Genomic DNA, 25,389 nt, shown 5'->3' with positions numbered 1-25,389 from the left:
AGACAGCTCTCCCAATTTTGCCAGAAGCCATTCCCTCACAAGTTGCTCCCTCCTGAGCAATAAAGAGCTGCAGGCTTCGGTTTGGCAGATTTCAACAGACAGGAAATTTGCTCCTTGATGCCAGAAGAGGCCACTGCTCCCCAGTTAAGTGCCTGACTGGCACGTCATGTGGCAGGCCTTACCAAAAGTTTGTGACATGTTCCCATGCTCTCCAATAGATGGGTGTGATTCCCCGGTCACTGACATTAACTTCCATTGCAAGCATAATTATAACATAGCTCACTGGATGGGAAAACATTGAGAATGGGTGCTAGATTCCACTTGATGGAGAGTAAAACCAGGCAGAATATTAAACCAGGGATAGATGCCCACTGCCTCTAAGGAATCAACTTGACGGCCACGAAGCTTGGGTGGGCGAAGGGGTGGGGAGCATACAAGAGAGATATTAGTGCAGCATTAATGCTTTATGATTGCCTGCAGGGATGTGAGAACAGACCTGCATCATTTGCTTGCTGTGAGTTACAGGCATATTATACATGCAGTTGGTGAATTTATATTGTAAAACATGGCTTAAGCTATTACCTGTCAAAGGTATGTCCAATTGTTTCATCAGCTGACTGATATCAGATATTCAAAAAACAGCTTGCACATCATGTATTCAGAACTCTGTTAGCCATTGATATTGTTAAAAAAAATCCTTTTGTTGAAAATCCATGGTTCTGGCACAATTTTTAGTTCTATCCACACCGAGAATCACACAGTGTCCTCATCTCCACTGAATTCAAAGAGATGAAAATCAGATGGGATGTAAAATGGACATTTCATCGTCTTTCCTAAATTATAGCCCAAGCAGCAAAAGTATAAATTACTATAGGAAACAAGTCTGTGTTGTACCTCACATGACATATTGCCATTGTTCAATACAAGTGGAAAATGCAAAAATGCTCCATTCCACACCAGTGTGCTCAGCCACCTCAATAAATACCAAGAAGACTGATGAAAATGTTGTCCTTTGTTTTAAATGAAAATTATAACCTCCTGCCAGTTTGAGTTGCCGTTAAATAAAAATCCCAATGAAACTTTATATCTTTGTCTTTTTGATGGTGAAAGTAACCTTGCTAATAATACAAAACAATCAGTATTGAAGCTGCAGCTGGCTGTCCAACTTTCTTTTCAGGGTGTCAAGCTTGGGGTCAATTCACTGTTGTGATCACTACAGACCAACTTTACCCTCGCTTTGTGCTTAACAAGGCATTGGATGATATTCCTGTGAAATGAAACAGTTCCTATTTCATGCAATAAGTACACACTGGTTAGCCAGATGCAAAGTAAAACTCTCTTTACACAGTGCCGACATCAGGAAAACACAGCATACTGTACCACTTTGACATACTTCTATTTCCTTTCCAGCTACTTTGTGGTTTTTCTTAGATTAGATTCCCTACAGTGTGGAAACAGGCCCTTCGGACCAACAAGTCCACACCACCCCTTGAAGCATCCCACCCAGACCCACCCGCTATAACCCACACACTCCTGAGCACTAGGGGCAATTTAGCATGGGTGATCCACCTAGCCTGCACATCTTTGGACTGTGGGACTGTGTTTCCCCAAGAGTGATTTACAATTGACACCAAACTCAAACAGTTGTGTGCTTTGGGGCAAACATCTTTGGAATTGGATTGAGTCTGGTCAAACTTATTTCATGGACTACCCATATACACAGTAGAGGACAAGTGATCGCCTAGTAATATTCATCCACAGCTCCAGGTAATATTCTGGAGACCTGGGTTTGAATTTTTCCATGGCAGATGGTAAAGTTACGAATTCAATAAAAGTGTGGGAGTAAATATCTAATGATGACCCATGCAAATGTTATTGCTTGCCAGAAAACCCATCAGATTCACTCCACTCCACTGTTACTTGGTCTGGCCTACATGTGACTCCATAGTTCCAGCAATGTGGTTGACTCTTACCTGCTCTCTGGGAAATTAGGGATGGGTAATAAAATGCTGGTCAGTGATGCCTAAATCTGATGAATGAAAGAAAAAGCATAAAGGAGGATAATGTCATCCCATTGATCTGAACTGCGTTTGATCAAACACTCACAAAGATGAACGATCACTGAGCAATGCAAGTTCCAAGCATTCCTTACTATGTTACTTAAGCACATAAACCACAACACAAAAGTTTTGAGAACTTGATGCTAATTTGGCAATGATCCTGCAACATGCTGCTTGGTGAAGTGGAATGTGCAATAATGTTGTTCCAAAGTACTTGGAACTTAGTAAAAAGACAATTAGTCTATGGGGTAACCCATGTGGGCATTTCAAAATAAAAAATGCAGCAAGTACTGGAGAAGATCAGCAGGTCCAGCACCATTGTGGGCCGAGGGAAACAGAGTTAATGTTTTGAGTCCAATGACTTTGTTGGAGCTGCAAGATCTTGAGTTTCCCCAGCTCTTTGTTTCCATATCAGATCTCCAGCACCTGCAGTATTTTGCTTTCACTTGTGAGTGTTTCAAAACAAGTTATGAAAGTCTCAGTTTTCTACTACTAGCATCCTTTATATTGATGAGCACAAAATTTACTGTCTGAAGAAAGTTAATAACTTTTAGCCCTTCACAGAAAACTGTAAGGTCTCTACATTGCTAAATTCTGGCCACCCGCATCACTCTACGACCACGATGCTCACATTGTCCAGTGTAGAAACAAAATAGAAACAAAAAAAACAGTTTAATTGTAACTATATTTCAAAACCCAAAACATTATTTCTTCACATAATAAATACATTTTATGCACATGTACTTCAAATGTTGGAACTATTTACAATATAAATAAATCTAACAGGAAACACTTTACAGGATCTTAGGGATTAACTATACAAATCATAGTCTTCTATATGAATACACAAAAAGAACTTGGCACCATTTTACAAATTGTATTCACATCAACATGTACTACAAGGCTACCATCAACTGTACATTGTTAAGTGGTGGGTGCAGGCAGAATTTTATCAGAACAGTAACATTTCCAACAGAATATCACTAGAGTGTTTTATTAAATTGGGACACCAAGGCAGAGAAAGCAAGGCAGACCCTCATCTATTCATATATAAGTATCCAGCCTCCTGAATAACCAGAAACTCTGTATTGTTCAAAATATCAAATGGTGCTTTAAGGGCTGTTGTATGGTCCAGTTTCCTTGTCATGTGATTTCTTGTCATTTTTGATGTAATATTTTGTGACCTGCTGAAGTATAGGGCTGATAAGGTAAGTCTTTGTTTAGCTTATGAAGTTAGAAAGAAATTAATTGCAGAGGAAAATTAACTCTCAATAGGACAATAATTTAATCACATACATCTCGTTCCAGTTACAGTTCAGAGTTCCAGTTTTGTTTTGTTATTATTGGCAAGTCAATAAGTCAAGTTTTCTGGGCTTTGACCATAACTGTAATCTCAAGTCATGCACTCAATTATTTACAGTTTCATCTATTAAAACAATAATGAAACAAGCCAGGAACTGTACAATTTTAAGGCAGGACACCTGCCAAAACATGGAGGTAGCTGATCATTGGAACCTAAAAGAACAAAAATGAAGATATTCAATAGGATCTTATTGAACTGAAAATGCCATGTTCTCAATTGTATTCTTGATTGTTTAAAGGAATATTGGAGATGATCCAACTGTCTTCATAATAGGAACTCACTATAATTTCTGTCATGTACAGAGAAAGAACTTCTGAGGAAAGTTGCTAAACTAACTAAAAATCCCCAAATAACCCCTCTGGCTTTTAAGTAGAAATGACTTTCTAGTTTGAAAATTGATTTCCATAGAAACAGGATACAGTTCTGTAGCATTCTGGCCTGCTTTTGCCAATTTTTAAGTCCGTTTGACTTTTCTTTTCAACACATTCTTACTAGCTGCTATGTCAAACTGAACAAGCAGTTTTGAAAGTAGAAAACCACATTCTAATAGGTCCTCTTACCAACCAATAGGCAGGCTTGTCAATCAGACTGGGTGGGCTTGTCAGTTCAGGCCATCTGTCCTGATTGAAAGGGCTTTGCAAATTCATTATAAGATTGCTCAAATACAAGGTAAGTGATTTTAACACTCTGACAAACTGGAATTCCTGCACATAGCTGGGTCTAGATTGGAAAACTTGGTAGAAGATTAGATTTATGACCAAACACTTTTTTTCTTAACAGTATAGAAATTTTATTTTAAAAATGACAATTTCAGAAGTGTAGAATTGGGCTTTTGAATTAACCTGTTCAGAAATGCTATGGTGTACATCTGAGGCTGGTGGGACCTAAACCTGGGCAACCTGGCGAAGAGATAGACACTGCCACTGTACCTCAAGACCCTTGAAAATTAGACTTGTATTCTTAAGGAAGGGCATTTGCAAAGGGAACAAAAATAGGCCTAATCTGTACAGGTGTTTCAATATTTTGAGTACAACCAACAGAAATAAATATCTAATTTTTGTATAATATATCCATAAATGTTGGTCTGCAGCCTTCCTCTGTTAAATTGCTCGATCTGCCATCCTTTCTGTGTGAACTATTCAGCAAAAGAACTGCCTTGTAAAATGTGTTAAATACCTTGTAAAAACAAAAGCCCTGCTGTGTGCCAAGCAACTTTGATTTAATTTGATTTGTTTTGTTGGTTCACTGCATTTATTTCTCTAATTGCAAACAAGAGGTTTCCTGTTCCACAATAAGCATTTTGGTACGCCTGAAAAGTGAACTGAGCCGATGGATGTTAAACTCAAGTGCCCATTAGTCTTCACTACTACACACATAGGCTTTGATGCCAACATTCAAACTGCTCTTTGATACTTGAAAGCTTTCATAAATCTTTTCCTTTCCATGTTAACCGTGTCCTCTTAAGCAACATGTGGCTGATACAACATAACTTAGCCTTCGATGTTCAGCTACGTTAGCGACTCATGTGAATTAACTTATGGATACCAGGTGTTGCCAACCAGCCAGCTATCAATTGTGATATTACCTTTAGGCTGGTCAGCTAAATGTAATTCCCATTCTACCAGTTTATCAAACCAACACTTTGTTTTAAAAGTCAGGAATTACTCCATTTAAATGGGTGCAATGTAAACGGTTAAACTGTTCACCCCTGTCTTAACACTACTGCCAGAATGCTCTAGAAACATTTTCATTATACATATTAAAATACAAACCAAAATAGATCCTATAGCCTGGTTTATATTTAACTCTGAAGTAACTGGCTAACCATTTAATGCAGTTTATACCCTGGGGTGGGCTAGGAAAAGGAAGGGAAAAACTTTGTGTCTTAGGTGTAGCGAATTGTAAACATCTTGCAAAAGAACACATACTTATGATTTTGCTACAAATAGAAAAGAGGAAAGCTTTCCTGCCCCACCTGGTCTTATTGATTAACCTTAAATACTCTGTGTATCAACGTATAGTGCATACACTAGACCAACTGTCAAACAGAGCAGAGTGGTAAACCCGGTTCAGTGCCTATGTGCAAGCTGGCACTGGGAATACAAGTGCAGCCTCAATGTTTCCTTTAAATCCAAGTTGCTGCACTCTTCCTGCTTGTTGTCTTTCACCCTAACTTCTACTATAGTAAAACATCAGCTTCCATTGGTGATAATAACCGTGGTGCCCTTATGTGCATGAGTTGGATCCTGTTGCATGCGGAAGTGAGAGGTCACGTCAATGTGAGTGCCATTGCAGCCCAGAGAATAGTTTTTAATGGCTTCACTATCATACAAGTGCTCAAAAGCATAGCCAGTCAGTGCATATGCATGTTTATCAAAGTACTGTCGGGGATGGGCGGAATAATAGTTTGGCGATGATGAACAGTTCCCCCCTGTTTGATGAGGAGACATGTCTGAAGTTAGGTAGTCTTTATTTAAGGCTACATTTGTCTTTGAAACTCGATCTGAATTAGGGCTACTTATTCTTGAGAGTGAAATGGGGCTGCCATTGTATTCATTCTCATGAGGGCTAACGATCTTCCCATCTCTTTGTTGGAGGTGATCACAGCGAGCGGTGTTAGACATTGGTGGAGCACGACACACAACACTGGTCATTTGTTGCTGTTGGTAGTTCACATTGAAACATGCAGCATGAAGCTTGGCTACACCGTTCATCGGCTGCATCTGATCCGATGTAGTTTTTCTCAGTTGCAGCCTGCTTTCCTCTTCTTTGATCATTTGCTGTGTTGCTCTAATCAGAGTTTCGATTTTGCTCGGCTCGTGTGGACTACTCTGGTACCTCTCATTGTGATACCTGTCCCCCGATTCACTGGCAGAACAAGGGTCTGGTGAACTGACAGCACTGTCTTCATCCCAATGTCCTCTTCCTGCATTGAAGGACAAAAACAGCAAAATAAATAATTTTCCCAGTGTAAGCCCAGAAACCATCGGTGGAAATAATAACTGATAATTGTTTAACGTTATGATCAGAGATGATGGAAACTGCAGGTGCTGGAGAATCCAAGATAACAAAGTGTGAAGCTGGATGAACACAGCAGGCCAAGCAGCATCTCAGGAGCACAAAAGCTGACGTTTCGGGCCTTGACCCTTCATCAGAAATGGGGGATGGGGAGAGGGTTTGGAATAAATAGGGAGAGAGGGGGAGGGGGACCAAAGATGGACAAAGGAGAAGATAGGTGGAGAGGAGAGCATAGGTGGGGAGGTAGGGAGGGGATAAGTCAGTCCAGGGAGGACAGACAGGTCAAGGGGGTGGGATGAGGTTAGTAGGTAGGAAATGGAGGTGCGGCATGAGGTGGGAGGAGGGGATAGGTGAGAGGAAGAACAGGTTACGGAGGCGGGGATGAGCTGGGCTGGTTTTGGGATGCAGTGGGGGGAGGGGACAAGCTGGGCTGGTTTTAGGATGCAGTGGGGGGAGGGGAGATTTTGAAGCTTGTGAAATCCACATTGATACCATTGGGCTGCAGGGTTCCCAAGCGGAATATGAGTTGCTGTTCCTGCAACTTTCGGGTGGCATCATTGTGGCACTGCAGGAGGCCCATGATGGACATGTCATTTAGAGAATGGGAGGCGGAGTGGAAATGGTTCGCGATTGGGAGGTGCAGTTCTTTATTGTGAACCGAGCATTACTGGAACACGTGGCTTTCCTTTGCAAGCTTTTAACTGAGACACCGAATTCTACAACAGTAGAAAGAAAAAAAAAATGCTAAAATATCATATTAAACACCTGTCCAGTAATATCGCGTACAGCAGAATTCGGCTGTATTGCCTAAATGAATTTAATCACTATGTGCAGTTATTACTTAAAGGAAATAAACTAACAAGCAAAGAAACTGGAATTTCTTTCACTGAGCCAGTCAGCTGCCCAAATATCACTTGAGGAAGTCTGTAGCTCAGAATTGGCTAAAGCAGGGACTCACTTGGCATGTGTGTCTTCCTACATCCTTGAGCTCAAAAATACTTTGCCCACAATGTTGTTGGCAGTATAAGCTGGCAATGGCACAGCAAGGACTTTGACAAATGACCAACGCTGGATCTCTTTCATGAAGAAAGAAAATTCTGAAATTACTCTGCAGATTAGAGATGATATTTTCCCCTTCATGGATGCTGCCTGACCTGCTGCGTATTTCTTGTTTTTAAATTTGTATTTCAGATATGCTAGCATTTTCCATATTATGATTTTGAATTGGCGTATCTCCTTAAGTATTGTTAGGGTTCAGGAAAAGAGAGGAAGGGCTGAAGAGCAGGATGAATTAGCATGTGTGGATTTAAAATCAAATCAGGCATGGATAAAATCAATCTAAACAGAGAACGATTGAGAGATGAGACAGAAAAACAAGGAAGAAAGAAAGACCATTTTAAATTTGACATTTTTAAAAGTCTCCTGAAATAATTCACCATCTAAAGGAATGAAACTCTCCCATTTCAGTTATTTGCTCTTGGGGCAAGAATGCTGGTTGCCAATCTCAACAATTATCACACCACTAAACTTTCCGTGCTATTTGCCAGGCTACTAAAGTACATCCAACAACTTCATGAAAATCCAAGATATGATTATCACAAGCTAGTAACTTGTACCAATTCACAATACTTGGGTTATCTCTTCCACTCTGTAAGTTGAGACAATTTTTGCATTCATAATAGCAATAGGAACATAATAATAAAAATTTGTTTGGTAAACATTGCTGTTTTTATGTCTAATTCTAAACTGGAAACTAAAATGATTAGTTTCTCTTGAGGGCTGCTTTCAAACAATCACAGCAGCTCTGATAAATTAGTTTGTATTTTGTTACAAAAAAATGATGCATTACACATCACTTAAATTATGTTGATTATTATCATATTCATGGAAATACACTGCAATTGTGTTGTGACACACGAATTCAAACCATTCACTGGTCTATGTATTATTCATCAGGGAAATAGTTCAGTGTCTGATGAATTCAATTTACTTTGTGATTCCCCCATAGCTCAAGGTTTCAAACTATGGCACATGAAAACAAAGAAACTGATAATATAATGGCATAATTGGGTGCATTGCCATCTGACTGCTGAATGCAAAGAGAGGGACTCTATGCAAAATGCATTATAGTCCCAATTGTGCTGTAAATTCTAAGTTTCATCACTGCAAAAGCAAACTGCTTGAGACTAATTGAAAAATTACATTTGGCTTGAGCACATATTTTAAAATATATATTCTGAGATCTTTTCAAGTGTAAAGACAACATGCTGTTTAATTATTTTGGGTGCATAAGAGAACAAGTGCCTCTCTGATGAAGGGTCTAGGCCCGAAACGTCAGCTTTTGTGCTCCTGAGATGCTGCTTGGCCTGCTGTGTTCATCCAGCCTCACATTTTATTATCTTGGAATCTCCAGCATCTGCAGTTCCCATTATCTCAAGTGCCTTGGTTACAATTTGTTACCCTGTACACTGACAACCAACCTTCCAATTAATTTCAACAGGTTAATAGCTTTCTAAAAGGAGCATCAAGGAATTTTATCTAAATGCATTAAGCATTGCTAAGCTACTACTCACACAGAATAATTTCACAGCAGAATTCAAAGTATAACCTGTAAAATTCACCTTTCCAATTAATGCCACAGGCAGACCTGTCAATAAAGTTGGGATTTGACCACAGCGGTAATGCATTTGTCCCAGTACCGATCCTTGCACAGCAGTATTTTCAAGTTTTCCGTAAATTGAATAACTATTCCCCAAAAGTAAAATATTGCAAATGCTGCTGGAGATGTGAAATAAAAATAAAATGCTGGGAATGCTCAGCAGGTCCGACAGCATTTGGGGACAGAATTAAATTTCAGGTTTACCTAGCATATAAGATGGTTCTGGCAACTGAAGGCCAGTTACCTCAGCTGCCAGACATCTATACAGAAGTTCGTCAAGGTAGGTACCGAAGCCTTAGAATCTTCAGCTGTTTCATTAATGACTGTCTCTCCATTGTAAGGTCAGAAGTGGGAAAATTCACTGATGATTGCACAATGTTCAGCACCATTCATGAATCCTCAGATACTGAAGGAGCCTATCTCCAAATACAATAAGATCTTGAAAATATCCAGGCTCGGACTGACGTGTGGCAAGTTACATGAGTGGCACACAAATGCCAGACAATGACCACATCCAACAAGAGACAATCTAACCATTGCCCCTTGATATTGATATTGCTAAATGCTCATTTATCAACATACTCAGGTTACCCTTGAGCAGAAATTGAACTGCATTATCCATATAAATACTGTGGCTACAAGACCAAATTGGACACTAAGAATGCTGTGGTGAGTAACTCACCTCCTGACTCCCCAAAATCAGTCCACCAACTAGTCAGGAGAGTGCAGAATCCTCCCTGGTTGAGTATAGCTCTAAAAACTCTCAAGAAGTTTGGAATCCTCCAACGTACAATTAGCCACTTAATTGGTACAACATCCTCAAATACTTACTCCCTCCACCACCATAAAATCCCTACAGTGCAGAATCAGGCCTTTCAGCCCATCAAGTCCACACTGACACCCTGAAGGACATCACACCCAGCTCCACCCTGTTGCTGTAACCCTGCATTTCCCATGGCTAATCCAGCTAACCTGTACACTATGTGCAATTTAGCATGGTCAATCCAACTAATCTGCACATGCTTGACACTACGAGCAAGTTAGTATGGTCAATCCACCTAATCTGCACATCTTTGCACTGAGGAAGCAAACCAGAGCACACAGAGGTAACCTGCACAGACACGGGTAGAGTGTGCAAACACCACATAGATAGTCACCCAAGACTGGGAGCAAACCTGGGTCCCTAATGCTGTGAGGCAGCAGTGCTAACCACTGAGCAACAAAACCACCCCCAATGCTCAGCAGCAGCAGTGCATTCCATCTAGAAAATGCAGAAATTCTCCAAAGATCCTTTGACAGCAGCTTCCAAACCCACAGAACTATACTCGAGAAAGTCAAGGGTAGCAGACACTAAATAAGCTAATGAAATACACAATTTTCTAGGAAATTAGCTTAAAAATAATGTTAATCCAGTTGGGATAGAAAAAGGAGAAAATAATTAACATACTAGTAAAGCTGAAAGAGGATAATTTCCTAGATCAAGATGGACCAACACATATGCAAGGAAATTAGTGGGGAGATAGGAATTCTGCCTTTCTGTGACATGCAAAAACCTATATCTCCTATCTCCCCCTTAGTTTCCTTCAATATGTGTGTGCACATCCTGATCTAGGAAGTTATCCTCTTTCAGCTTTACTAGTTTGCGAATTATTTTCTCCTTTTTCTAACCCAACTGTATTAATATTATTTCTAAGCTCATTCCCAAGTGAACTGTCTACTTCTTTACTTTGCTTAGTAAAAAACAAAGTGGTAATTCAATACACTGCTATTTTTCTTTCATTGTGCCTGCGCCTATCTTGTTTAATGTTTAGCAGTCCTTTCTCTATTTTAGCATCCCTTTTATTACTTGTGTGTTTTTAGAACACTTCTGCTTAATTTTCTTATTTCCTAATAATTTGGTTTTGTAATTTTTCTTCCATTTTTAATTTTTTAAAACATTCCTTCCACGTCCTTTGCATTTTCCTTTCTCGTATTGTTATTTCTTCTAGCCAGTTGAAAAGAAGTAGAGAAGGGTTACAGCACAGAAGGGGACTAATACTACCCAGGTGGGTTCTGCAAGAGCAAGACAGTGAGTTTCAGTCCTATTCTCCAGCCTTACCCCAAAGCCCTGAAAATCTTTTTTCTTCAGATAATTATCCAACTCCATTTTGAAAACCATGATTGAATCTGCCTCGAGCACACTCTCAGGCTGTGCATTCCAGATTCTAATCACTTGCTGTGTAAAAAAGGATTTTTCTCGTGTCAAGTCTGATTCTTTTGTCAATCACCTTAAATAGGTGTTTGTTTGGGACTAGTTAGCATCTCCCATGACTTTTATTGCCTGCTACTCAATAATTTGCCTGCATATTTCTTTTTCTGATTTCATTCCATTATTTGCTAGTTCTTATTAAATGTCATGTGGGATGGTTCCCTTATTGTCTTTTAATTCAATCTATATGAATTCTGTGTCTATGTTTTTGCGAAATACAATATTTTTTCTAACACTATAATTTTATCTCTAACTATTACAGTTATTCCAACATTGCTCCTTTCTTAATTTTTTCCCAAATGAGCTTTATCTGAAATAATTTGTTGCCATTTCTTTCTCTGCATTGTCATATCTCTGTTATTGCTATTACATCGCAGGTAATTACAAATAACTGTCTCACATTCACCTATTTTCTTTTGAATAGCACACATATTGCTGTAAAAACTGTTTTTTTTCATCATTCCTCTTTCTTTGCATTGAGTATGTTTTAATTGTATGCTCTATGGCTTAATCTAACTTCTCACCATTCATTTTGTCCTTATTTCTTCCTTTAATTTGACATTCTTCCTCTCATTCTTTGAACAGAAGACCAGTGAAACAATGTCATCTGTCCCAACAGCCTCTGATGCAACTGTACCCTTGGTCACCGCTGCAGGCATTAGCTCAACCTTAAAAGTGAACCCATGGAAAGCAACCAGCCCAGATGGAGTCCCCAGCGATGCACTCAGATCTTGTGCAGACCAGCTGGTGGAAGTATTCACAGACATCTTTAACCTCCCCTTACCACAATCTGAAGTCCCCATCTACTTCAAGGAGATCACCATCACCCTAGTACCGAAGAAAAATCATGCATCGTGCCTCAATGACTATAACCGGTTAGCTCTGACATCAATAATTATGAAGTACTTCAAGAGATTGGCCATGGACCACATCAGCTCCAGCCTCCCAAATTGGCTTGATCCCTTGCTGTTCGCTTACTGGTGCAACAGGTCCACAGCAGACGCTTGGAAATCTCTGTCTCCATCTCTGGCAACCACCTAGAAACCGATATCCATTTCAAGCCCACCAACTCCCACAGCTACCTAGAATACATTTCCTCCCACCCACCTTCCTGCAGAAATGCCATCCCCTATTCCCAATTCCTTCGCCTGCGCTGCATCTGCTCCCAGGATGAGGCATTCCACTCCCATACATCTCAGATGTCCTCATTTTTCAAGGACCGCAACTTCCCCCCTTCAGTGGTCGAGAATGCCCCTGACCGTGTCTCCCGCATTTCCCACAACTCATCCCTCACACCCCGTCCCCACAATAACAACAAAAACAGAATACCCCTCGCCCTCACGTATCACCCCACCAACCTCCAGATCCAACGCATCATCCTCCAACACTTCCAACATCTGCAATTCAATTCCACCACCAAAGGCATTTTTCCCTCCCCAATCTTATCTGTTTTCCAGAGGGACCACTCTCTCCATGACTCTCTTGTCGCTCCACACTCCCCTCCGCCCCACCACACCTGGCACTTTTCCCTGCAACCGCAAGAAGTGCTACACCTGCCCCTATACCTCCCCCCTCACCCCCATCCCAGGCCCCAAGAAGACTTTCCACATCAAGCAGATGTTCACCTGTACATCTGCTAATGTGGTACACTGCATCTGCTGTTCCTATTGTGGCCTCCTCTACATCGGGGAAACCAAGCGGAGGCTGTCAGACTACTTTGCAGAACACCTACACTTGGTTCGCACTAAACAACTGCACCTCCCAGTCGTGAACCATTTCAACTCCCCCTCCCATTCCTCAGATGACACGTCCATCCTGGGCCTCCTGCTGTGCCACAACTATGCCACCCGAAGGTTGCAGGAACAGCAACTCATATTCCGCTTGGGAACCCTGCAGCCCAATAGTATCAATGTGGACTTCACAAGCTTCAAAATCACTCCTCCCCCCACCACATCCCAAAACCAGCCCAACTCATCTCCACCTCCCTAACCTGTCCTTCTTCCCACCAATCCCCTCCTCCCACCTCAAGCCCCACTCCCATCTCCTAACTACTAGCCTCACCCCGCCTCCTTGACCTGCCCATCCTCCCTGGACTGACCTATCTCCTCCACAACTCCCCACTTGCACTCACCTTTACTGGCTCCACCCCCACTCTCTGACCAGTCTATCTCCTCTCCACCTATCTTCTCCTCTATTCATCTTCTACCCGCTTCCACCTCTCTCCCTATTTATTTCAGAACCCCCTTTACCTCCCCCATTTCTGAAGAAGGGTCTAGACCCAAAACATCAGCTTTCTTGCTCCTCTGATGCTGCTTGGCCTGCTGTGTTCGTCCAGCTCTACACCTTGTTTTAGCAGATGCTATCTCCTGGGCCCTCATTACTGGGATATCTCGACAACAAGATACCTATAATCAGTTTCCAACTGATTGACTACAACCCTGCCTTGAACACCATAATTCCAAACAAATTCATCTCCAAACTCCAGAACCTAAGTCTCTGCTCCCTCCTCTGTAACTGGATTTTCAACTTCCTAAACATCCTACCATTGCTGAAAATACCAACTCTAGACTGCAATCAGTAAGGATAGGAGACCACACCTCCTCCTCAATAGTCCTTAACACTGGTGTCCCACATGGGTGTATATTCAGCCCCCTACTGTACACTTTATACACTCAAGACTGTGGCTAAATTCTGCCCCAAATCCATTTACATGTTTGCTCGTGGCACACACCATTATAGGTCATTTCTCAGATCTGACAAGATAGAAAACAGGAAAGGGATTGAGGGTTCAGTGGTGTGGTGTAAACACAACTAGCACCCCATCAATGTCAGCAAAACAAAGGAGCTGGTTGATAGTGTCAATTTCCTGCAAGTGACAATCACTAACAATCTGTCCTGGTCTGCCCATGTTGACATTATGGTCAAGAAAGCACACCAATGCCTCTACTTCCTTTGAAGGCAAAAAAAAATTGGCATGTCCATAAAGACTTACACACTTTTATAGGTGTACCATTGAAAGCATCCTATCTGGATGCATCACAGCATGGTATGGCAATTAATCTTCCTGAAACTGAAAGAAACAACAGAGTTGCAACACAGCCTAGTCCATCACAGAAACTGGCCTCCCATTCACTGACTTAATCTATACTTCCCGCTGCCTCGGGAAAGCGATCAACATAATCAACGACCCCTCTTAATCCAATTATACTTTCTTCCACCCTCTTCCATAAGACAGAAGATATAAAAGTTTGAATAAATGTATGAACAAATTCAAGAAAAGCTTCTTCCCCAATGTTATCAGACTTTTCAATGGATCTCTTTAATGTTAATGTTGATCTCTCTCCGCACCTTCTTGGCAGCTGGAACACTGTACCCTGCACAGTGTTGTATTTCCATGATGCACTTGTACAGTACCATCTGCCTGCAAAGCACATAAGATAACACTTTTCACTGTACCTAGTTTCACATGACTGTAATAAATCAAATCAAATATTAGGTTTCTGTCATTTCCAGCAATTCCACTCCAACACATTATTAGTTTGAACTCCTTTACAGCCCTGTACATTCTTTCTTCTAGGACCTGAGAACCTCGAGTTTATTAAGAAGATAATGGCGATCTTCCTTGTTGACCCACCGTAGTTCATTTGATATAGGTACGATCAGGATTCCTCAAGGAAGCGAGTTCCAGAATTTTGACAGGGTGACAAAGAATCAGCAGCGATACGGTTCTGAGTAAGGATGGTGGAGGCTTAGTATGGAACTTGCGAGTGGTGGTGTTACCTTGCAGTTGCTGGCTTTGTCTTTCTACATAGAAGTGGTTGTGGGTTTTGAAGAGGCCTCGTCCTATCTAAGGAGCCTTGGTGAATTTCTGCAGTGCATCTTGTAAATGGTACCCACTGCTGCTACTGAACTCCAGTGGTGAATGGAGCAAATGTTAGTGGATGTGGTGCCAATCAAGTGGCTGTTTTGTCCTGGATGGTGTAAAGCTTCTTGAGAGTTGTTAGAACTGCACTCATCCACTCTCCTGACTAGTGCCTTGTAGATAGTAGAGAGGCTTTTGAAGTCTGGAAATGAATTACTCACCGTACAATCCCTAGCCACCAGCTGTTCTTGTAACCAATGTGCTTATAGGGTTAGATCAATACAGTCTGGCAAACAGTAAACCCCTCAATATTTAGAGTTGGTATTTTCAGCAATGGTAATGCTGTTGAACATAGAACATAGAACAATACAGCGCAGAACAGGCCCTTCAGCCCTTGATGTTGCGCTGACCTGTGACCTAACCTAAGGCCACCCCCCTACACTATCCCATCATCATCCATATGCTTATCCAAGGACTGTTTAAATGCCCCTAATGTGGCTAAGTTAACTACATTGGCAGGCAGGGCGTTCCATGCCCTTACCACTCTGAATTTCAAGGGACAATGGTTAAATTCTCTCTTGTTGGAGATAGACATTGCCCACAATAAATGTTACTTGCCATTTTCAGCCCAAGTCTGGATATTGTCTAGAACTTAATGCATTTAAACATGGACTGCTTCTATATCTAAGGAGTCGTGAATGGTAATGACTAGGGTGTAATAATCGGCAAACATCTCCACTTCTTTATCGTGGTTTTGGACACTACCCTGGGGAACCCCTGCTGAGATATCCTGGAACTGAGATGAGTAATCTCCATCAACCACAACCATCTTTTTTTGTGCCAGATATAATTCCAGACAGAAGATTTTTCCCAGATTCCCACTGATTCTAATTTTGACAGCACTCCTTGACACCACATTCAGTTAAATGCAGCAAGGCCCGTCCATCATCTTCAAAGCAGAAGTCAAGAATATGATGGAACACTCTCATTTGCTAAACAAATGCAGCTTCAAAAATGTTCAAGAATTTTGACACCATCCAAAGCAAATCAACTTGCTTGAAAGGCACTGCCTCCATCACCAAGGCATCACAGCTCTATTGTGCATCATCTAAAAGATGCACCTCAGCAACTCACCAAGACTTCTTTACAGCATTTCCAAACTTTCAACCTCTACCATCTCAAAAAACAAAGGCAACGGGCACCTGGAAATGCTATGACTGCCAATTCCTCTCCAAGTCACAGGTATCCTGACTTAAAGCTAGATCACTGTTTCTTCAATATTGCTGGATCAAAATCATGGAAGTCGCATCCTAACAGCACTAGACCACACCAAATTCAAGAGTTAAATAAGGTCAACATCAGTTAGGGATGGGCAAAAATGTTGGCCTTGCAAGTAGTTCCCACATTTCATGAGCAAATAAAATAAAAAGTCTTGAAGGTCATCTGATTGACAAACTAGATGCAAGATCTTAACGCATAACAGAGGACCTATCCATGCGTTATAATTTTCTACAGTTAGATGGAACATTATCTAACTTTTCTTTCCAAGCTCTCATCTTATTTGCCAGTAGTGTGTCATTGAATTCACAGATATCTCAGACAGCTTCAACAATGCAGCTAATGCAAATAAAAGAAATCTTTCAGCATTTAACAAATGTAAACCTGGAAAAGCTTCTGCAAAAAGCACTAACAGAGATATAGTGACATTTGATCCTAATGCCAAGTAAACACAAAATTTAAGATTGAACATAGATTTGGGTACTTGGCTTATAATCAAACAGGTTAAGTATATCTCTGGTCACATTGCACAGTGGCACTGCAGAGTGCATTTTTATAGACTTCCTCTGTTCACTATTTACAGAAAAATCACATGAAATAAAAGAAAAACCTATTGTGATATTGCTACAGGTAAACAGTGGACTAATGTTTATTCCAATATCAGACATGGTCACCACTTTGATGAAAAATATCAACTCAAATAAATGACAGGAAAGATGTTAATCAAGAATTGTGCAACTCAGCTTGATGTTTACATAAACATTTCATTGCTAATGTCTTGAAAATATCCTCCAGCCACAGCAACACAGATCTGGAAGAGATCCAGCCTTATTACTAATTAAGTAGAAATGAACCAGAAAGTGTTCGTTGTGTTGGATAGCGTCAAATGAATCAATATGAGAATAAGTCACATACAGCTGGTGTGAAAGTCAGCCAAATATTGTGCCAGCTTCTAAAAGCTGTGCAGATCTGGTTTTCTTAGCAAAGTTGGACTTGCTTTCTTGTACTGGTTCCAAAAGCAACACAAGAAAGATTAGCGTTCTCCATTTTCTTTAGAACGGTCTGTAAACAAAGATCCACTCCATTTATTTTCTGTTTTAAATTTAATCACAATAGGAAGATATTACCATTGTTTAAAAATATTGGAAAGAGAAGATTTGAACTACTTAAGAAAAAGATTGCAATCATATAAATTCACCAATTCTCAGGAGATCTCAACACAATTTCTAATCATTTCTAGGTCACTTATGTTTGTAGGCAAATGCAGCAGCTCAGTCTCACTAATGTCCTGAACTGAAGCACAAGAGGACAGGAGTAGGCCATTCATAGAAAATAGGAGCAGAGCAATCCATTCAGCCCTTTGAGTCTGCTTTCTGTTCAATATGTTCATTGTTGGTCATCCAACTCTAGTTCTTGCTTTCTCCCCTTACCCTTTGATCCCTCTAGCCCTAAGAATTACATCTACCTCTTTCGCAAAAACATTCAATATTTTGTCCTCAACCACATTTTGTGGCAAAGAATTTTGTAGGCTCAACACTCACTGGGTAAGAAATTTTATCTTATTCCAGTCCTAAATTGCCAACCCATAAGCTTAGACTGTGAGATCTGGTTCTGGATTCCCAAGTTATTGTAAACATCCTTCCTGCAGCCACCTTGTCTAGTTTTGTTGCAATTTTATGTTTCTATGAAATCTCCCCTCGTTCTTCTAAACTCCAGTGAACATATTCCTAACTGATCTAATCTTTTTTCATATGACCAGTCTTGCCATTCCAGGAATCAGTCGGTAAATGTTTGTTGCGCTCCGTCCAATACACATCCTTTCTCAGATAAGGGAACCAAAATTGCACACAACTCTCAACAAGGCTCTGTACAATTGCAGCAAGACATCACTGCTCTTGTACTCAGTTATGAAAGCCAACACACCATTTGGCCCCTCAGAACCTTTCAATAAGAACACAGCTGGTTGTCAGCCTTGACTCCACCTTTCTGCACTCTCCCCATCTCTTATAATTTCCATTTGGAACACACTCAATAGCTGAGTATCTATGGTGTCTCAGAGAATTTTGAAGATTCACAATTGTTTGAATGAAGAAATTTCTCCTAATCTCCATATTAACTGGCTGCTGCCTTATTCTGAGACTGTGATCCTTGTACTACTCTGAGCACAAACATACTCTGGGCACATGCCTGTCAATTGCTTTATTCATTTTATATCTTGAAATAGATCATTTCTCATACTTTTAAATACTATGGCATGTATGGATAGGTTACTCATAACCTCATCATAAGACAATCCTTGTCCAATTCGATGAATGATTCAACTCAACCTTCTAAGGTAAATTTATCCTTCCTTAGGTAAGGAGATTAAGACTGGACACAACAGCCAGGTGTGGTCTCACCAGGGCTGAACATAATTATGGTAAGACTTTGACACACTCATGCTCCAATCTCCATGTATTAGAGATGAGCATGCCATTTGCTTGCCTAACTTCTTGCTGGGCCTATGTGCTAATTCTGTTTATTTTGCGGCAGCTATGATATGGAACTGTCAGTGTTGGACTGGGGTGGACAGAATCAGAAGTCACACGATACCATGTTAATGTCCAACAGGCTTATTTGAAATCTCAAACTTTTGGAGCCCTGATCCTCACCTGGCCAAGAAGCAGCGCTCATAAAGCTTGTGATTTCAAATCAAGCTGTTGGACTATAACCTTATGTTGTGTGACTTCCAACTTTATTTTGTGCACAAGAACACCCAAGTCCTTCTGAATCCCAACATATCTCAGGTTCTTACAATGTTTCTGAAAAATGCTGCTTTTCTATCATTCCTGCCAAAAGTGGATAATTTCACACTTGCTCATAGTAAATTCAATCTGATTTTTTTTCCCCTACTGATCCACCTAATCCATATCTTTGCATTCTTCTCACTGCTTACTTTCTCACCTAGATTTGTATTTTCAGCTATCTCGGACATAATAGATCAACACCTGTAATTCATTGAAGTGAATTGTGTAAAAACCGCAAGATTTTTATTTTTCGTTATTTTTGGATTGTGAACTAATATGTGAAAAGGATAATGCTTTAAACTAAGGACACTGTGTAAAGAGATGTTACAGTGTTGTAACAAGTTACTGTGAGTTATATTTACATGGAAGGGTACTGAGAGAAGATTGCTGGTCTTATTTGGCACTGTGAGTGTGTATTTAGGGCAACCTTTTTTCACCAGAGGAGTTTATTGATTGGTTTTTCAATCAGAGGGCCAAGTTATGCGGTCAGAAGTGCTCAGTATGACAACAGCTCTCTGAATGGTTCCGGACAGGCAGACAATACTATGGCAGAAAACCTCCAAACTCTAAAAAGACAACATCTTCTCTCTCCTTGCACAGAGCTAACAAAGTGTAAGACGATGGCTGGCTTTTCTCACTCACCATTTACCTATAAGCTGCTGCCTCTAACCAGTGACTGAGAGACTGAATAATGTGTCTTGAGTAAAGAATTTGAGGGACTTGGTGCAAAGAAGATAAGAGATCAGAAGAAACAAAAGGACACCTCACTGAGTCTGGTGGGTAGGTACTATTGAACTGTATTCCCAAAGTATTTATTTTCTCCACTCATAACAAATACGATTTGTATTTATTTATGCAAATCTGCACATGTGTATAGGGCTTTAAGAAGAGGTAGTGCTTAGGTTAGAGAATTATAATTGACAATTCATAGTTTGTTTGCCTGTGGATGGAACTGATTTCTTTGTAATAAATAATAGTTTTATTGTTAAATGCAGAAACCTGTTTGGTGTTTCCTGTTAACTTGAGTTCATCAAGCAAAAAAATTATGAATTTTGAGTAACTTGATTAAGTCTGTAACTTTTCTGAAGATCCTGATCAAGAGTTCAAAGATCAAGAGTTGTGAGGCTCGAGTATCAGTACATTTTTTCCAATTGGATCATGGCAATCGTAAATAAATTGAGAGCAAAGAGTTGCACATTTTGATACCCAGTCCCTATAGAATGTAACCTAGAAATGATCGTTGTACCTATTCACAGTTCCCTGTTTAGTATCTAATCCTCAATGAATGCATATGTAAGTCTGATAAGAACTAATCTTGTGTGGTAAACTCATGAATAGAGATAACGGAAACTGCAGATGCTGGAGAATCCGAGATAACAAAGTGTGGAGCTGGATGAACACAGCAGGCCAAGCAGCATCTTAGGAGCACAAAAGCTGACCTTTCGGGCCTAAACCCTTCATCAGAAAAGGGTCTGGGCCCAAAGCATCAGCTAGTGCTCCTAAGATGCCGCTTGGCCTGCTATGTTCATCCAGCTCCACACTTTGTTATCTGGTAAACTCATGATTGTGGCTTATTAATGCTAATTTAGTTTATTTTGTTTTTACCATACTGGTTGAGCAGGAAATGTTGGCCAAAACACCATTTCAATTGAACCAAATTTCAGCAAGTTATACAATTGGATGTTAGTATTTTCCACTGGATTTCTGCCCAAGTATGAAAGTTAGATTTTCATCTTGCATTTCAAACAAGAGCAGACTAACTCTGTTAGGCAATTATCTTTCTTTTCAATGCAGAGATGCGTGTTGCATTATTTGGGAGGAAGCTCAGATTGATGATTGTGGTCCTTACATCAGCCAGTTTTTCCTCTTAATTTCCAGAGAGTATTGCATTGTGAAAGGTCCAAATTTTAACTTACTCAAAACCCAATCACTTAAGCAGAGTGAACTTCAGGCTCGTCACTGTTAATTTAAAGTCAATTTAGCCCCACACACTAGCACTCAGATTATTTCGTTACAAAAAAAAGTATTGCTCATTGAACAACTCATAGGATTTCTTTTCCTTTCTTTTACTTTTCCTATCTCTTTTCCTTGTCAAATTTAATTCAGACTTCCATTGAAATGATTGCTTCCTACATTGCAAATTTTCCAATTTCTGGTGATTCTTCCTTAAAATGATCTTACCATGAATACTGGGAATAGTAGCTATGTGTGGCATGCTGTTTTCATATCCCTCCCTGCTCTCTGGAGATGACTTAGTCAGAGCAAGTGTCATACGGGAGGAGTTCCACCAATTCTCTCTTCCAGATTGCGAGCCCCCAAGAAAGTATCTGCCTGCCTCGCACCTTCCACCCTCGCACGGCGATGTGTGGAAGTGGGACTGCCTTTCCTCCACCGATCTGGAGTGCTCAAGGGAAAAGCCATAGCACAAAGAATTTCTGTCAGAAAACTGTCCGTAGGCGCAGGATATAATGTCATGCTGTGAATGTGGCTGTGACCCTTCTGTATGATCCAGCAGTTGTGGGGAAGCATTGTCTGTGAGTGGACTTCCTCCCCATTGGCTCTCATGGTCCGATTCAGATCTTTCTTTGTGAAATCCAGAATACTGGAGGAGAGGGGAGGATGAGAGAAAGGATAAAATTATTGCAAGGATCTGAAATCTTATCTGAGTTTCATTTAAAGTAATCTTAAATAATAACAAAATAATGTCTTCAATAGTTCTTACTCCTGCTCTGCTCTGATTACACCGTCCTTTACAATCTTACTTCTTCCTGCATTTTCAAACATCAAAATCAGCTCAAATATTTTGTTTCATCCTCATGCCCAATATCTCGAAGCTCTCTAATTGTCATAGTGGGGGTGGGGGGGGGGGGGGTTTCAAGCTGGCCTTCAGCTGAAATGGCAGGCAGGAGTCTTCAGGCATGGGGAGCCCCTGCTGCACAGGCTGCCCAGGAAGTAGGAGCTCCCTACTATCACAACACAGGAATGCCCACTAGGGTTTAACTGGCAGGCTGCCCAGTGAGTGTTGTCCCAAATCCAGCCCCTATTGAATGCTGCAGTGATAGGATAAGGCTATTAAGATTCTCAAATGACTTCTGGGCAGGAAGTGTGACTTTAAATTTAAACTCCCTGGACTCAATCTAGAAGTGTGGGGGCAAAGCGGGTGAGTTGGGAAGGTGATAAGGCCTCCACTACACCCCTTTTGGCATCAACATATGGTCCCCCTACGCACCTGTATCTCACCCTGCCTCCCCTGGGAGGATTACATTCCAGTCATGGTGCCACCTAACCATTACATTACGATAAATGTCACTTTCCCGCCTGTCTTTCTAACCCTTGATGGTTCTCTGCACTATTTGACTTGGTCAAGGTATCTCACTAGGAAAGCACACACACAACATTTGCACCAGATTGTAACTGTAGGCACTAACCAGGAGAATAAGTTAAGACATGACAGCAGAGTTTTGGATGACCTCAAACTTAGAAAGGTTAGAATGTGGGCGGTTGGCCAGCAATGCATTGGACCAGTCAACTCTTGAGGTGAGGAAACAATGAATGATTATTTCAGCTGTAGATGAGCCAAGACAGGTGCAAAGTCAGTTGATGCCAGAGATGGAAACAGGCAATCTTAGCAAAGTCATGGATGTTAGATTGGAAGATCATCCTGTAGTCAAATGTGAAGTTATGGTTACAAAAGGCATGGTTTAATCTAAAAGGAAAACACTGAGGGTGTTGGTACTCATAATCCCAATATCAAATAATGAAATTTGAATTCAGTAAGAATCTTGAATTGAAAACTAATCTAGCGTAGACGGTGTAACTATTGTTCATCATTGTGCAAACCCATCTGGCCTACTAATGTCCTTTAGGAAAGAAGTCTTCCATGCTTATTGGGTCTGAATGACAAGTGATTCCAAGCCCACAGCAATGTGATTAACTCTTTTTTGGACATTTACAGGTGGGTCACATCTGATGGCTGCCACCCCAACAAATCCCATGAACACGGCTTTACAAAATGATTTACACTGAATGGTTCCAATATGAAGAGCTTCAGTTAGACTGAAGAAGCTGGGGCTGTTCTCTTTAGAGAAGAGTAGAGAAGAGAACAGAAGAGAACAGAGGAAAACAGAAGAGGAAAGAGAACAAAAGAGAAGAGAAAAGAAGAGAAGAGAAGGGAAGGGAAGGGAAGCGAAGACAACAGAAGGGAAGAGAAAGAAAAGCTAGGGAGAAAATGCTCACAGATGGAAAGATTGAGAAGTAGAGGATGCCAACATAAGGTGAATGACAAAAGAAACAAAGCTGACATGAGAAAAAAGAATTTTAACAAATAAGCAGGTAAGATATGGAATGCAATGCTTGAGAGGGTAATTGGATAATTATCTGTCTGAGAAAAAAAATGCAGGGCTATGGAGAAAGTCAGGGGAGTGGGACTAACTAAATTGGTTCTGCAGAAAGCCAGTGTAGACACAGCAGGGCCAAATAGTTTCATTCTCTGTTGTAACCATATTACAGTTTTTTGAAGTTATGGTTTTGCCTAAAGACTGAAGTCACAATTTACAGAAGGAAATTACTGCAAATATTGAAAATCCAAACTGAAAAGACTGACTGCAGATGAGAGGTCTTTGACCTGAAATGTTAAATTGCTTCTTTCTCCACAGTTTCTGCTTAATCTACCTTGCAATTACAGAAATTTCTGTTTTTAATCACAACCTTATTTGTACTTAATCAACAAATTTGGGTGAATGTCATGTTCTATGTGAACACACTGTTACAACTGTAGGCAATAATGCCAGTTCATAATTGCTTAAAGAAATCGTTAATTTTCTGCTGGCACATTTGCAAAAGCATACAAAAGAGCATCCTAGAGTCATACGCTCACTCATACTAGCACAAAGCACTGTGCACAGCATAGTTTGGGGGAAATAGTAGTGTTTGTGTACACCAGAAGCCTGGCTTAAAACTATGGTGATATCAGTTCAAATCCCACTATGGTAGCTGTAAGAATTTAGTTTGAATCAGTAAATCTGGATTTAAAAATCTCAGTAACAGTGTCCCTGAAACTACCATCAATTATCATAAAAATCTCTATCATTCACTAATATCCTTCAGGGAATGAAATCTGGCATCTTTACCTGTTCTGGCCTATGCCTGACTTCAGACCCATAGCAATGTGATTGACTCCTAATTGCCCACTTCAATAGTATAGCAAGCTATTCAGTTCAATCACAACTGGAGATGGGCAACAAATGATGGTCCTGCCACCAGTATCCACATACCATGGAAGAATAAACACAAGCTTAAAAGCACAAGGATGACTGGTTACATTATTTTTTGAATCAGCTTCACAATTTTGGAGGTTCTACGGTACACTGGCAATGTTCTGTGGCTCTCACACTTCAAGATGAAACAATCTTTAAACTGCTGATCACAGAGAAAAAACTGTTCAGCCCAAAGGCTCATGAGTAGCTCTATTGTCAATTTTTTTACGAAAATTGATTTAGATAGTTCACTGCACAATGTATAAATTTTATTGGACTCAACACATTTTCCATCATCAGTGTTTCTGCCAAAAATGAAAGAGAATTTTATGTTATTCCAAATGATTATGTCACATTATGTACATGATAATGCAGTAGTTCTGGCTGTCATTCATCAGTTACTAGCCTTGTAACCCAGTAGAGTTCCAATGTGAGCTATCCCTATTAAGCAAGGTCAGCTAATTTAACCATTTCACAGACAATGTCACACAGACATGAGCTGCTGGCTATCGAGAAACATGCTTTTTTCATTGTGCGTATAAAAAGTGCCTCATTGCACTGTTTGACAAGAGAACTTGTGACAATGGGTGACATCCCTTAGAATAGAGAACAAACAGCAGGACAGACGATGAGTCTCCTCAAAGACATCTGTGGTGTCCTCTGTAAGCAGGCACTGACATCTGGAATTTCTGGAATCATGACTGGTGTATCGTGTGGCTTGTCCCTAATTTACATATAAATTGGGAATGTTAAATGATATGTATGCTATGTCTGAGTGGAGATGCCCAATGCCAGTGGCACAGGGGACCTATACAATGGGGCACTTTGCACTCTGCACTGTGTAAACTTCTACAGCCAAT

At 40.5% G+C, this 25,389-nt stretch overlaps 1 protein-coding gene across 3 annotated transcripts in view; it reads right to left on the bottom strand.

The window, feature by feature from the left end:
• Positions 1–2,762: 2,762 nt before the first annotated feature.
• Positions 2,763–25,389, bottom strand: part of sim1a (SIM bHLH transcription factor 1a) — a 74,922-nt gene continuing 52,295 nt past the window's right edge. For all 3 annotated transcript variants that reach the window (XM_048531980.2, XM_048531979.2, XM_048531977.2), the window contains exons 11-12: positions 21,456–21,876; positions 2,763–6,349 (exon numbers count right to left, since the gene is read on the bottom strand). In XM_048531980.2, the coding sequence (XP_048387937.1) occupies positions 5,616–6,349; positions 21,456–21,876 (1,155 nt within the window). In that variant the 3' untranslated portion in view covers positions 2,763–5,615. The remainder of the gene's footprint in view (positions 6,350–21,455; positions 21,877–25,389) is intronic.

The sequence above is a fragment of the Stegostoma tigrinum genome, chromosome 4 (assembly GCF_030684315.1).
Source record: "Stegostoma tigrinum isolate sSteTig4 chromosome 4, sSteTig4.hap1, whole genome shotgun sequence".
Taxonomy (NCBI): domain Eukaryota; kingdom Metazoa; phylum Chordata; class Chondrichthyes; order Orectolobiformes; family Stegostomatidae; genus Stegostoma; species Stegostoma tigrinum.
The sequence above is the reverse complement of the archived record's forward strand: the minus strand, read 5'-3'. Positions and strand labels throughout refer to the sequence as shown.